At 44.5% G+C, this 14,469-nt stretch overlaps 1 protein-coding gene across 5 annotated transcripts in view; it reads left to right on the forward strand.

Annotated features, from left to right (window-relative positions):
- The window catches only part of LOC146854291 (uncharacterized), a 194,616-nt gene that overhangs the window by 76,815 nt on the left and 103,332 nt on the right, over positions 1–14,469 (forward strand). For all 5 annotated transcript variants that reach the window (XM_085652075.1, XM_085652077.1, XM_085652078.1 and 2 more), the window contains 2 exons: positions 1,939–2,385; positions 10,619–10,756. In XM_085652075.1, the coding sequence (XP_085508201.1) occupies positions 1,950–2,385; positions 10,619–10,756 (574 nt within the window). In that variant the 5' untranslated portion in view covers positions 1,939–1,949. The remainder of the gene's footprint in view (positions 1–1,938; positions 2,386–10,618; positions 10,757–14,469) is intronic.

The raw sequence follows: 14,469 nt of genomic DNA on the forward strand, positions 1-14,469 counted from the left end.
TAAAATTGATTTAGTGGTGTCCATCATAGATCACTTGAGAATCAGTTTGCCACATTTGTTTGCACACATTTTTAAGACTGTTTTGTCGATATATGATTTATTGTGGATACCGTCGTTATAAATTTTGAAATACTTGAATGATGCTTTGTGCTAAAGGTAACATTTATACGTGTGCTTACTTTGAAGTGTATTCATAAAACTCCAGTGGTTAAGGATATATATGCACGAGGCTCCACTGATCCGTCTTAATCAAACTGTCCAATAAATGTATTCGGATAGGACTCCAATTGCTGTATACGCGCCGTAAAATGAAGCGGTGAGTTTAGACTAGTCTTTGTGAGATTCCATAGTAGACCATTAGTGAGGGTAGATACACTACACTGAGGCACAGGCGATCAGTCTTGTGCAAGTGACCAATTATTAAGGTTTGGTGACCTAGTTTAACGGAAAGTAACGAGAACCTGTTGTAGTATTTCTTTAAGGAGTTTTATGAAGCACTTGCATGTTACTGAACAGCCATTTCAGAGCACTATAAGAGGATAGGAAATGACCGGAACAATAAGGTAAGTTAAACAGGAAGAATACATCTGGGTAGGGATGAATAAATGGTCTGAGAAATAAGGAAGAACTCGCAGACTGTTTAAACTGTGTGAGAACCCAGGTGTGTGATGAAGTTACTTCATTTTAACAAGTGGTTTAGGAGCTAGGACACCAATCGACTGCATAAGTGAACAGAACGGTGTTGCAGTCTTTCCGGAATTGGCAATACCCCTCTTGATTTCTCTAGGTGAGGATCAGGTCCGTTCAAAAGCATGCACCCAGAAACTTTAGTGATTTGTCTTACCTTAGTCCCTGTGGCATGTGTTGACTGATCTTGGATTCCATCTTGGTTGGTTTGGTGAAGCCAGCCTATGAAGTCAGTTTGGGCCAGATTTGTGAGGAACGTTGTGCATGATACATAGAATCTTACATTTGATCCTGTGCCCTACCGGGAGCTAGTACAGATTCTGCTGGGCAGGTGAGATGGGGGTCAGATTTCCTGAGGTTGAGGTGATTCTCACTGCTTGATTTTGTATCCTTTGCAATTTCTGAGCTTGTGGGCCTGCAGTAGCCCAGTGTCAGCAGGATCAGTTCTCTGGTTAACGCAAGAAGATGCGAAGGAAAGAGGACCAATGACTTATTTCTAAGCATAAACAGTTAACCAATTGGTGTAGTTGGTCCCATTTACTTTGAAAGTGTGTGATAGATTTTGAACTGCTATATCTCGTATGGGCAGGAGGTGGGTCTCTGAAGCTAAGAAACAACTGTTACTGTGCAGTCCTAGATAGCATGCTTTACCTACAAATCTGATCTATCTCATCCCATGCACTGGCTTCCAGCAGGGGGAGTAGACCTAAGTGGCCTTTAATAGGTAAAGCGTCTAGTACCATTAACAAGCAGAAGTGGGGAGTCTTTGATACACTGTAGGGACGCCACAATCGTTGGGCTTTGTACGTAGTTCAAGAGACCTACAATATGGCTTGTATGACGTTCAGTAATGTGAGATAGACTGTTTGGATAAATCCATTTTTTTTACATCCTTTTCAGGCAAAACATTTCAGGCTTAAGGAGCTAATTGGTTGAAAGCAGAGGGCTCAGTCGAAGTATTTGCAGCTTGTCCTTGAAGATGACTGGGTTTGATAGTCCTGTAAAGGTTCAGCCTATCAGGATAATAAGTTTGGGCTGGCTAGTTACTGCTAGATGTTTAAACGGGTCAAGCTTCAGGAAGAAACAATACATCAGGTGGTTTCTGACCAGTCACTTGATATCGAAGACCGAGGTAGAGGGACTGCTCCACTACAGCTGTGTCATCCACATCTTAGAAGACCGTTTCTGGCCTAAAACAAAACACTCCTACAGCGATTGGTTGTTGAGGTATCATGTTGCTTGTTTTCACAGGGGTATCCAACATGGATTCTGAGATGGAGACCGGCATGCAGGAGATGCTCTTGGACGATGCTGACGAAGACTGTGTGGAATTTAGGCTCCTTATGGCATTTGCCCAAAGAAATTTATCTGACAGCAAATTCCAGGAGCTTATCAAAAACCGCCACACCCAGGTACAGTATGAAAAGAATGGGAAAATGGTAGAACCGTTGAATGGACATGCTGGAAAAGCCCCAAGAGAGATTCGTCCGGCAATGAGATTGACTTCCGATTCCAAGCATACCAAAGTAGAGGGAAAAAAGAAGCAAGAAGCTGGTTGTAAAAGGATGATACCTCCGTGTATTCGAGGAGAAAAGTTGGAGTCTGGCTCTATTCAGGAAGGGGAGCAACTGGGGATGAAAAAGGAAAGGGGCACAGTGGAGTCGGAGACATCTGTAGAGAGTGCATTCAAGCAAGAAGGTGAGTTGGGTTCAATGCCTTTTTGTTTTAGTGATTTGATTTGTGGCCTGTGCAGGATATTCAAAATGATATCCCAGGCCAACAGTGAAAAATATGCTTTTGAATTACCCAAACAAAGTAATTCCTGTGAAAAGTACAGTCACAGCTGTTGAAGTTATTTTTATAAACTTACTTGGAGTTCACTCATATTTGCATAGCATTTCTGGGAAATAAACTCCTTCTTCCTAAATCTCATTGGGAAATTAGTTTCCCTATTGGTATATTTGCCCTCCTCTGAACAATTTACACTTGTAAGAAGTAAGAGTAAAGAGCACGGACTTTATTACTGGCATATTAGTATAGTTTAGTCAAACGGTGGCATAGTTATCATGGGGATCCCAAAAAGGACATATACTAATTACTAAAGCAGGATACAAGTCATTAACATACGCTGTGCAAACAATAAATGTGCACCCTACGGTATGTATTAAATAGCCTATCTGTAAACGTTAATGATCTGGATGATATAATGTAAAGGGGTGATGGCTGGGATAGGAGTTAGGGTTAGGTTAATAACTGAGGAGTTCTATTCAAAGTATTTTTAGGTTTTATGTAGGTTCCAGTAGACCCCTTGATCTCTATTATTTTTGCTCAGTAAATATATATAATATGCATGATTGTCTGGTGACGTTACAATGGACCAGGCAGCGGCAGGCGATCCCTACTTGGCGTCTAAACCCCATGCTACTGGAGGATCAGGTGTTTCGGACCGAGGTCATCGGTTGCATAGAACAGTATTTTGCGGTTAACACAGGAACAGCGTCCAGTAGGGCATTGGAATGGGACGCGTTTAAGGCGGTTATTAGGGGGGTATGCATATCATCCACCACTGGGGTTCGGAAGACGTTGCTAAGGGACATAGAGGGAGCGGAGGCCCAACTGCGCACGGCCGAACGCGCGAATCAGGCAGGGGAGGAAATGTTGGCTGCGGTTGTTACGGCGCGTGAGGGAGTAGCCGCGCGAGTGGAGAGGCTTCGTTGCTTCGATCATAAGGAATACCTTACTCGGGCGCATGCGGAGAGAGATAAAGTGGGATCCCTCCTGGCCTGGTTGGCGACCCCAACGACCCGAGGTACCCCAATACTTTCCTTGGCCGTGGCGGGGGGGACTCCAGTTTACTCCCAGACGGAGATTAATAGGCAGTTCCTCAGTTACTATGAGGGGTTGTATGATAGCACGATGCAGGATGCGCCTGGAGAGTTGGATGAGTTTTTGCTGGCGGCTCGGCTGCCCCGCCTGGACCTGGAGCTGGAGCAAGATTTAGGGGACGCCATATCATTGGGCGAGATCCGCGCCGCGATTAAACACATGGCTCGCAGGAAGACCCCGGGCACGGACGGGCTGCCCGTCGAGTTTTACGCGGCATATGTGGAGCTACTGGCCCCGCAGCTGCAAGCCCTTTATAGTGAAGCCTGGAGAGTTGGGCGTCTGCCCATCTCCGCATGAGAGGCGATGGTCGTGCCCCTGCTGAAAGCCGGAGGGGATCCTAATGTTCGGGCAGCATATCGCCCGCTTTCCATGTTAACGGTGGATTACAAAATTCTGAGTAAAATATTAGCAACACGCTTGTTGACTCACATGACCGCCTTGATACACCCGGATCAAGCGGGCTTTATTCCTCGACGTAGCATGGCAACTTCTGTTCGACGCCTGTTGCGGGTAATGGGGGTGGATCGAGAGGCATACCCAGAGGCCCTGACGCTTTTGGTCGACATAGAAAAGGCCTTTGATAGTGTAGAATGGCCATACCTCTTTCGAGTGTTACAGGAATTTGGCCTAGGGGATGGCTTTGTGCGCTGGACCACCTTGCTATATACTGACTCCACAGCCCGCGTGAAGACGGGAACTACCATCTCCACTCCCTACCGGGTGCGACGGGGACGAGACAGGGCTGTTCGCTGTCCCCATTATTGTTCGCCTTGGCCATTGAGCCACTGGCGGCTCACGCCCGACTGGGGCGCTCCTATGCTGGATTATGGCTCAGGGGGGAGGCCCATTATATATCCCTTTATGCAGATGATCTGCTGATGTTTTTGGCAGACGCAGGGGGCGCACTGCATGGAGCGACCGCCTTGTTGGATGTCTTTGGTCGCCTGTCGGGGCTCAAGGTCAACTGGGGGCAAGACATGCTTGTTTCCATTGTTGCCTAATGGACAGGCCCCCCAGTCGCTGGGAGTGATACGATGGGAGGACCGCTGTCTGCGTTATCTGGGAGTCAATATTTATCATACCCAGCCTGATTTGCTGGAAGGGAACGTGGGTAGAGCAATCCGGGGCTTGAGCGGCAGCATAGGTTTCTGGAGCACGCTCCCACTATCGAGTGCTGGGCGAGTAGTGCTGCTGAAGATGGTGGCGCTGCCGCGCCTACTGTATTTTTTTCGTACATTGCCCATATGGATACCGGCATCGTTTTTTGAGCGGCTTCGAGCACTGTCTGCGGGCTTTATATGGGGCTCGGGTAGGCGGCGGGTAGCTTTGTCCACACTACGGCGGCCAAGAGCGGAGGGGGCCTGGCGGTCCCGGATTTCGAGTGATATTATTTGGCAGCACAACTGCAATGGCTCACACAGGCGGTGGCAAGGGAGTATAGAGGCCCAGAGGGCCCGCAGGGCAGGCTAATTCCTCGCCATGTGCTAGCTTTTATTGTCATCCAACAGCGGATGGACCTAGCCCAGCTCACTCTTGAGGAACGAACCCTCCGGTTGTGCTGGAACCGGTGTCAGAGGAGGGCCGCCATTGTCCACCCTTATGCCCCGGAGATCCCCCTTGGAATGTGCACGGCGCTCCCACATGGGGGTGATTGGTCGGGACTGGCCGCGTGGGAGGATCTTGGCATACAAGTGGTAGGCGACTTATACAGGGAGGGGGTGCTCCTACCCTTCCAGGACCTGCAGGACTCTTAGGGGCTCCCACGGGGAGATTATTTACTTCACGCTGCCCTTGTAGTGGGCCTCCAGAAGCACTGGAATGCGGGGCTCTCGGAACCGCCAGTCGCCGCGGGCTGCCAATATGTGGTTATGGCCGCGGGCACGTCCAAGGCTATTACCTGCCTCTATCGGAGGCTGTCGACAGAGCGCTTGCTGCCCCTAGTCACGTTGAAAGATAAATGGGAAGCAGACCTTGGGAAGCCCATCCCCGAGACGACATGGCCAGCGTTGGTGCGGCAGCCTGGAAGGGTACGCGTAATGCCCGGTTTCAGCTAGTACAGTTTTTTTACACTGCACAGAGCATACCTAACGCCAGTTAAGATATTGCAATATTTTGGGGGCACGCTTTCTCAGTGTCCGTGATGTGGGGGAGATGGGGCTGATTTTCGCCATATGTTTTGGTCTTGCGCGGCACTGGGTAGTTACTGGGAAGATGTCATGGACTGCTTGAACCATGTGACAGATCGCAATATCGAATTTGAGATGGGGGCCTGCCTGTTGCTTTGGTTCCCCCACACCCGCCGCACGAAGGTTACTAGTAAGTTCTGTGACTTAGGGTTGATTATGGCCAAGAGGGAACTAATCATGCGCTGGAAGTCAAGGGCGGGGCCTAGCTTTTTGAGGTGGAGGACAGCGTTTGCGAAATGGGCAGGTGCGGAGGGCACACTTCGCTTGCAGTTAGCGCATAGGAGGAACGACGAAAATGCGTTAGCGGCGGCCCGTGCATGGGAGTCACTGGTGGTTGAACTCCAGGGGCTGATGTCAGAAAACATAGAAGAGGAGAGCATACCCGACCGACAGGAGGCAGCGATAAGCGGGGAGTAGGAGGGGGGTCATGATGGTGGGTGGACACGTTTAACGCGGTTGAACCCGGGAAACGCCCGAGCAGACAGAGAGAGGTTTGAAAACCCCTACAAGCGTCATGGTAAAGGGGGAGGTTACATCAGGGGGGAGGACAGGAAGGCGAGGGCACACTGACATGGGTGGCGGGAGGGAGTGGGAGGGGGAAGCCCGAATGGGAAGCGTAACTTTTCCACTGCATAACTGGCTGAAATGTCGTATGTTCTTCTCATCGGTTGGCGGCTGGTGCTTTTGTGGGAATTGTATTGGGCTGTTGGTAAGAAAACAATAAAAAATGTTTAAACAAAAATATAATATGCATGAAGTGTTCGTATACAGAAGACGTTTAAGTAGGTATTTTTTTTGTCTGTTCTTATTTTCACATTGCACATTCATTTTGGATATTTTAATTTTGTTTAAAAATAGCAAAAACTAAATTTGAACAGAGAGGACACCACTGCCCACCCCTGCAAATTCCTTCTCTCTCTCACTCTCTCACTCATTTCTTATTTCTTTTTACATCTAGAAGGTTCAAAATGGAGCTATTCTTAAAAGCCTACCTGCCGGGAGGTCTCCAGAAGGACAAGTTGATCGATGCCAATCCAGTGCTTACTACTTTAGGTTAATTTTCACACTGACTTGGTCTGGTGCCCCCTTTTTTGCCTACCAGGTGAATGTTGGGCCAGCTGTTAAATATTAAGACTGAACCAGGAAGGACGATGTGGGGAGTAGGAGACCAGAACAGGCATACTACCAAGGGTGACAAGGTGGTTAGGGTCTTTGCTCTTCTTGGTGGTGCTTTGGAGTCTAGAGTGACTTCCCTTTGAGGTTCATGAAGGTTTTTGATTGACTTGAGCCTACACACATACAATAAGTCTTCGCCTTGATAGAGACCATCCTCTTCCCACCAGTGAAGAGATTCAAACACACCTCAAGGGAGCCTAGCAGAAGCAGTGTTTATAAAAAGAGCTTTCTGGTTTCTTTCTATTCCACTAGAAGCAAATAGTTGCAAAGGATAAAGCTGCAACTTTGGTCTCCTTCTCTCTTCTGAAGGCAGGTCCAGAACACTGGAAATGTAATGCTGCTGATAACCAAGACTTCAGATAAGGGTTAGAAGTTGGAGTTTTTTAAATCAATATTTTGATAAGTTAATGGTAACAAGGCGTTTTAGGGAATAATAATGTAATTTTAATTCCTGGTCGGAGTATTTGTAAGTGGGTAAAAAGAATTAGTAATATGTTTAATTTTATGACCACGGATATTTTATGTTTCTTTATAGCTGTAAAGTCACATAAATGAAACCGTGTACGTTTTGCTTGAGGCTCCTGTTTGATTCGGGCAGCAAATTTTGTGCTGCTGAACTGTGCCTCGTACGATTAGGACCCTTCATGCACTGGTCAGCAGTGGCAGACTGCTTGATGGGACTCCCTGGTCAGAAGCTGACCTTTCCTTGGCACTGGGTGGAGGCATTTTCGATTCTGGAAAGTGCATCCTATAGGCAACATCACTAGGACTGGAACCTAGGACCTATAGGTTAACTACTACAAGCCAGGTTCCCTTACAAGGTCATGGAACTCCAAAGTAAATTGCAATATCCACAAAATGTGCAGGAGTGGGTATTGTATTGCTCATAATACGTAGCAACACCATCACTCTTCCAACAAATCACTTCAACCCTTGTTTACATGTTAAATTATACCCAGGGCCACTGTAATTATGCGATGCAGCGGCATTTTCATATAGATTTGTCACATAATCCATCTGCTGCATAATCTGCAGGTTTTCACAAAAAATGTTTGTAGCTCAAATGGTTCAAAAATAACTAAACATGCAGCAACATATGTTGCTGCACAGTGGAAGGCCCTTTGCAAAGATTGACTGATCACCTTTCTGTTGCTTATTGCAATATTTGGGTGATAAACTAGTACTAGTGAGGTGCAACCAGTGCCCAGATAGTGTTAACAAGTGTACAAATTACAAAACAAAGTATTTCCAGCTAAAAATGTGCCACATTACACTGCAGAATTTGCCTTTTTTGCTGCATAATTTACTCAACCCTGCCCCATAATTCGGCCCTGCCCCTGCTGCATTATTCAAGTGGCCATGATTATACCCTAATAGATGTGTTGCTGAGGAATCCTAAACATGGGACCGTGTACGGTGAGCATGAACACACTAACATTAAGGGCCACATGATGGTCCTATGTTGTGGTCTCTCACAAAAGGCCTGTGAAATGGAGGTAGCCAATGGGGGTGGGTTTGGTTGAGACCAGTCAGATTGTTGCCTCGCTTTTATGGGCCTTTCAGGGATTTGTTACCTTTTGTTGTAGTCAACATGTTTATCACCACCTAGCCTAACTGTAAATTCATAACTAAGCTGATTGATCGAGAATTTGTGAACAGCTTAATAAATTTGTCATGTCTAGTGTTTTAGTTGCCCTTGAGGGATGTTCCCTCAGTGTTCAACCACTGGTTTCTAGGATATTTGATAACCTTTTTCATCCAAAAATGCATAACATCTAATCATGCTAAATGGTAGCATCCTACCCTGTAGAGGCTAACTCTGATGCCACAAACTAAAGCTGCAAAGTATTAAAGCCCGTGGCAGAAATTGCTGTAAGAAAATAATGCTGATACCGAATTTCCCCTCAACAGTGATCCGCAAAGTTGAGTCGCAAAGTTGATAGGTGTATGAAGCCTGGAGAATTAATAGCATATGACATGTTTAATACCCAGCAAGGGAAACCAGTCCTAAAATAAATGTTCCTTGGCTGTGTCTTATATCATGGAGCTCTATATCCCTTCCTTTTCTCGATGGCAACATAAAGTGGCATGGACAGGCCACACAATGGAAGATCTTGAAGAAAGTATTCCAAGTATGCAGTCTTTGCTGTAATTCCATTTTGTATCCATCAAAAGGAAGTCAACATACCTACACACCTTGCTATCCAGCAGATGAGCAGTTCCTGTTGAAAAGAACAAGCTCAACTAACATCCCACAGCATGCAATCCAAAGAAAATGGGAGAACTCCACAAATCCAGACTATACACAATATAGGAATGGACTGGGTCCATGTTAATATGCTGTCTGTACAAGAACATATGAAAAAAGATGGCTACCAGAATAATGGATAGTGGTAATACAGCTACAGTTTTTACCATTTAACAGGAAGTTACCATAACTATACACCTTGCCATCCAGAAGAGCAGCTACTGTTCCAAAGAGCAAGTAACATCCCACAGACTACAATCCACAGAAAATGGAAGAACATCGCAAATACAAACTATTTTATTAATATTTACTACAAGTTAATTTGCTCTCTGCATGAGCACATGCAACAGAAGATGGCTACTCAGAATAGTGGATACTGTTGATTACAGCTACAACATATGGTTTATACTGGATACCAATAAACTCCATGGACCCCTAAATGGGCTGGCCTAGTACAGACCGGCCAGGGCACAATGGCTTTACCATACAGAACAGAGACACCCGTTCTACCAGTTCTGCAAAGAATCACTTGGTGCCCCCCTGTTTCAGACCTCTTTAGCCCCTTCTGTGGTTAAATATTTCTTGTGCATGGTATGTCCTTCGGAAGTACATTAACATAACTTTATATTGAGAAATCATTACAGCTTCTAATATATGCAGTGCAGCATGTAGACGTCCTGGGGTTCTGTAATGCTAAAAGGCACAAAACCTCTATTTAGAGACTGACCGTATACTCTAGGGAACCATTCGTTCATATGTAATGGCAGATGAAAGTTAATTGCACTACATATTAACCCAAACTAGTTCCAGTGTCTGCAAGCAATTTATTCACAATCCAGAAAAGCAAATCAATAGGCATTTTACCATGTACAAAGAAGCACTCTGTCATTTTTATTTTCTCTTTTTTTTAATACTTAAAGGTTCATAAATACTGTAGAAATCAAATTTCTTACCAACCACTGATTGTCAGCTGCAAGTGTCTTTTCCAATATTTGCTGCGGACAAATGTATGTGACTACAGCCCATGAACAATAACTTAATAGTGCCATGTGTTCTATTATACATCGCAGTATGATGTACATGAGACTTGTGGAAAGATGTGAAATGGACATTAAAATTACTGTGATTCAAATAGAATGGTAGTTTTGTTGGCCTGAGAGAATGGGCAATGAACTGTTGGCGCCAAGCCCATTTACTGTATGTTTTCAGGGTTTTAGCAAATTTAAAAAAGGCATTATGTCTATAAATGACTGCTGTATTCATGAATGTGGGACACTATAAAGTGCTAATTCTCCCAAAGTAATCTTGGGGACCACATGGTACAATCAGCCTGATGTGGAATGATCTTACCTAACCTCGGTTTCCTTTCATACAGTTAGAATTTCTTTACATTTTCTGGATTTTTTTTAGATCACATTCCTAATAAATCTTTCAGGTGATGCAGATCCAAAGAAGCTGTTGGGTCGTTTAGACAGTGGGCCAGAATGCAGGCGGAATGATACCAATCACTCATCGGACCTGGAATTCCACGGTCTGAGCCTTTCTGACAGTGTGGAAGACGACATAGTGTCAGGTGAGCAGACAGAAATTCTACAGGAGGGTGTAGGATCAGAAAATCTGGTTCTTTTGAGATTTGAAACTTGTTATGTAGATAAAAAAAAATTAGTAAAATGACAAAGGAAGAATATTAAGAGGCGGGTCTAGGATGCAGAAATGCCAATAAATTGTCAATCTGGTAAAGCAAAAGAGTGGTAAATCTGGGAATGTGGGATTTTTGACCGACCAAGGCAAGTGCAGCAGACCGGTGGAGTGTCCCCAAACCCCACCTCTCCTCGCTGACGGTGCAGCAAGCATCAGAAAAATAAAATGGTAGTAAAGAGATTTGATTACCATTTTATTTTTCAGTTCAGCCTAGCTGAGTGGCAGTACTGGGTGGGGCCATCGCTGCTGATTGGCAGCAGGGAACATTGTTGCTGCTCTAGTTTAAACTGTGCATGTCACTTTGGCCAGCTGTCTTGCAACAGCCTGCCTGACATGCACATTTTACACCTCTCCACTCAGCTGTGTTAGACAGCTGGTTGGAGAGCAGGTATAGGTCCCTAGTGCCTGAGGGAGCGTCGAGACAGCCCGCTGCAGCCAATCCAGGTGCTTCTCTCAAGCTGCCTAACCTTATCAGCAAAAGACACACAATTGATGGAAGGAATGCAGAACAAATCATAACATTCACCCCCAGTCAAGAGATCTGGGTTCAATCCATCATTCTTTTGCTCACCATGCCACCCCAGTTTAGACCTGGCCATATGCAAATTGGTCTTGACCCTGTGCCTCATGGGAACAGTCCAGCCCGAACTGCCAAGCCAGGTCCTCCCTGGACTGGAAACAAGCATCCTAGGACCGGTTTCGGGGACCTGGCTTGGCAGTTCGGGCTGGACGATTCCCATGAGGCACAGGGTCAAGACTGATTTGCATATGGCCCGGTCTAAACTGGGGTGGCATGGTGAGCAAGAGAATGATGGATTTAACCCAGATCTCTTGACTGGGGGGGTGAATGTTTTGATTTGTTCTGCATTCCGTCCATCAATTGTGTCTTTAACATTATCAGCAGCATGGAGATTAGTTTGGGGAGTGGCTCAGACTCATTGCTGCGGTGGAGCCTCGGATTGCAACAGTATCAAACAGAAACAAGGACGAGGTAGTGTGTAAGTGGTCATCTATTTTATTTCTTTATAAAACTGCTTTCAAACCCACTTGTAGGCAGTGTGAGAAACTTGCACTGCCTTGGTTCAGCTTAAACTCTAGAGGTCTCAGTCATGGCCCATTTATAAACGCTGTTTATAATGGACCTCAATTGAGAGCTGTGCTGGTTTTCTCAGTCTCTTGTGTGGGTCAAAAATGTCACCCTACTGTTTTATGTCTGTGGCTGCTACTGCAGCAGACAGAGCTGTGTTTGCCTCGTCAGCACAACATATGTTAACTGTCGATTTTGCTTTCTGCTCATCACAAGCACCAGAGTCTGAAGCAATTGTGTGGCTCAAGGCTATCTTTATTTCAGAGTTTCCCTTTCTAAATCTCTTTTCTTCGTTTGACTGGATGTGCCAGCCCTTAAACGTTTAAATTGCTGAAACAAATTGTCCTTCAGAATTACTTCGTCCTATCTTTGTTTTAGACTGTCTGATTCATTTCACTAATTCATACACTTTTTAGATCAGCCAGTGACTTTGAAATGGCTTCAAAGTCACTGGCTAAACATAAGTAGGAGAATTTGTTTTTTTTTTTTTGTGTTGACATTTTTTTATTGAGTTTTATAAGACAAATACATCAGAGCATAAACAACAATAAATAATAGAGAGAAAATAAATCCATGTTGAGAGAAATAATGTAAAAAGATACTGATGAATAAATACGATATAAATATGCAGTTAAATAAATAAATACTAGTTGGAGTAACAATTAGATCAAAACATAGAATGATACATAATAAAAAAATAACCTATAAGGAAAAGAAAAGGGGGAAGACCTAGAAAATAAAAGTGCAGAAAATATAAATAAATAGAACGGAGAAAAAGTAATTAGATAAATACAGAAGAACGTATCAACGGATGAAGCAAAGGATGAAGAAAGCAAAGAAAAGAGATAAACAAAGGACAAAAGAGGGTAAAAGCTGATTAATGTGCTTGGGCAGAAGTGGAAGCAGGGGGTTCAGCAGCATTTGATTTAAGAAATGGAGACCAAATTCGGAGAAAGATGTCAGCTTGGTCCTGAAGATTATAAATTGTGCGTTCATGGGAGGCTGTTTGCATCATTGCCACCAACCAATCTTCCTGAGAGGGAGGTAAAGATGATTTCCAATGACGCAGTATACATATTTTGGCAGTAGCAGGTGAGGTATGAAAAAGGCGGAGTTGTGGTTTCGTGAGCTTTGGGGAGTGACGTAAATCATGCAAGAGAATGTTAGCTGGTGTGAGTGGCAATTTTAGGGGCATAGTGGAGTTCAAAGTAGCACCAATGTAAGTCCAATAGGATTGGATACTAGGACATTCACAAATGATATGAGTAATATCACAACCTGAATTGGAACATCTCCAGCAGTTAGAATGAGAGAGAAGACCAGCTTGGTGTAATTTGACTGGAGACCAATGCCAATCATGCAGTATTTTGAAAAGACAAAATTTGAGCCTTGATTCTCGGGCTCCCTTATTTAAATTCTCTAGAAGCAAGTCCCATTCAGTATCAGAAAAGGAAATTGAGAGGCGAGATTGCCATTTATGCTGAAGATCGTGTGAAAGAGATTTAGAAAAAAGATGAGACAAAAACATTTTGTATATACCAGAAGTAACACCTTTAAATTTCCCCCAAATGTGCAGATAGGATAATATAGGGGAGTCTTGCAGTAGCCACGGTGATGATCCCATATGGGTCTTCAAACATTGCTGAAGCTGAAGGTATTTAGAAGAATGATGTAGGGGAATATCAAATTCTACACTAAGCTGAGAGAATGGCTTAAAATCCCCATCGTGCAGAAGTTGATCCGGACAGAGGATACCTGCAGCTTGCCATTCAGGCCAGGATAACATACGACCATTGATACGAATGCCCAAATTATTCCATAGGGGAGCCTTGATATGGATTCTTGGATTTGAGCCTAATAATCTATGACTTCTCTGCCAGGATTTATGCATAGCAGATAATATCGGGTTTTTCGGGTCAAGACGACTAGTGCCACTACCATACAGAGGAGTAAGATTCGATTCTGAGGATAGAAGATGTCGTTCTATTTGAACCCATTGTGGTAAGTCTTTGATACCAGGTAAAAAATATGAGAGTTGGGAAATATGTAACGCCAAAGAGTAGTGTTCAATGGATGGAAGGGCAATTCCGCCAGATAACTGATGAGCTTTTAACTTAGTTATAGCAAGGCGGGGCTTAGCGGTACCCCAAATGAAAGTTTTAATCTGGGCATCTACTGATCGAAGTAAGGATAAGGGAATCTGTAGGGGAAGCATACCTAAAATGTATATAAATCTCGGAAGAGTAACCATTTTAACAGCCTGGGTTCTACCCCAAAGAGAAAGACCCAAAGCCTTCCATTTATCAAAATCCCTTTGCATTTGGGAGATAAGAGGAGACAAGTTATCTGCAACCATGTCTTGTAACCCTTTATTAACGAGGACACCCAAGTATTTGAGGCGTGAAGGCTGCCAGTGAAAAGGAAATCCATAAATGGCTGCTTTTGTGGTACCGTTAGAAATGGGTAAAGCCTCACTCTTGTCCCAATTAATCTTGTAA

The sequence above is a fragment of the Triturus cristatus genome, chromosome 4_1 (assembly GCF_964204655.1).
Source record: "Triturus cristatus chromosome 4_1, aTriCri1.1, whole genome shotgun sequence".
Classification (NCBI taxonomy): Eukaryota; Metazoa; Chordata; class Amphibia; order Caudata; family Salamandridae; genus Triturus; species Triturus cristatus.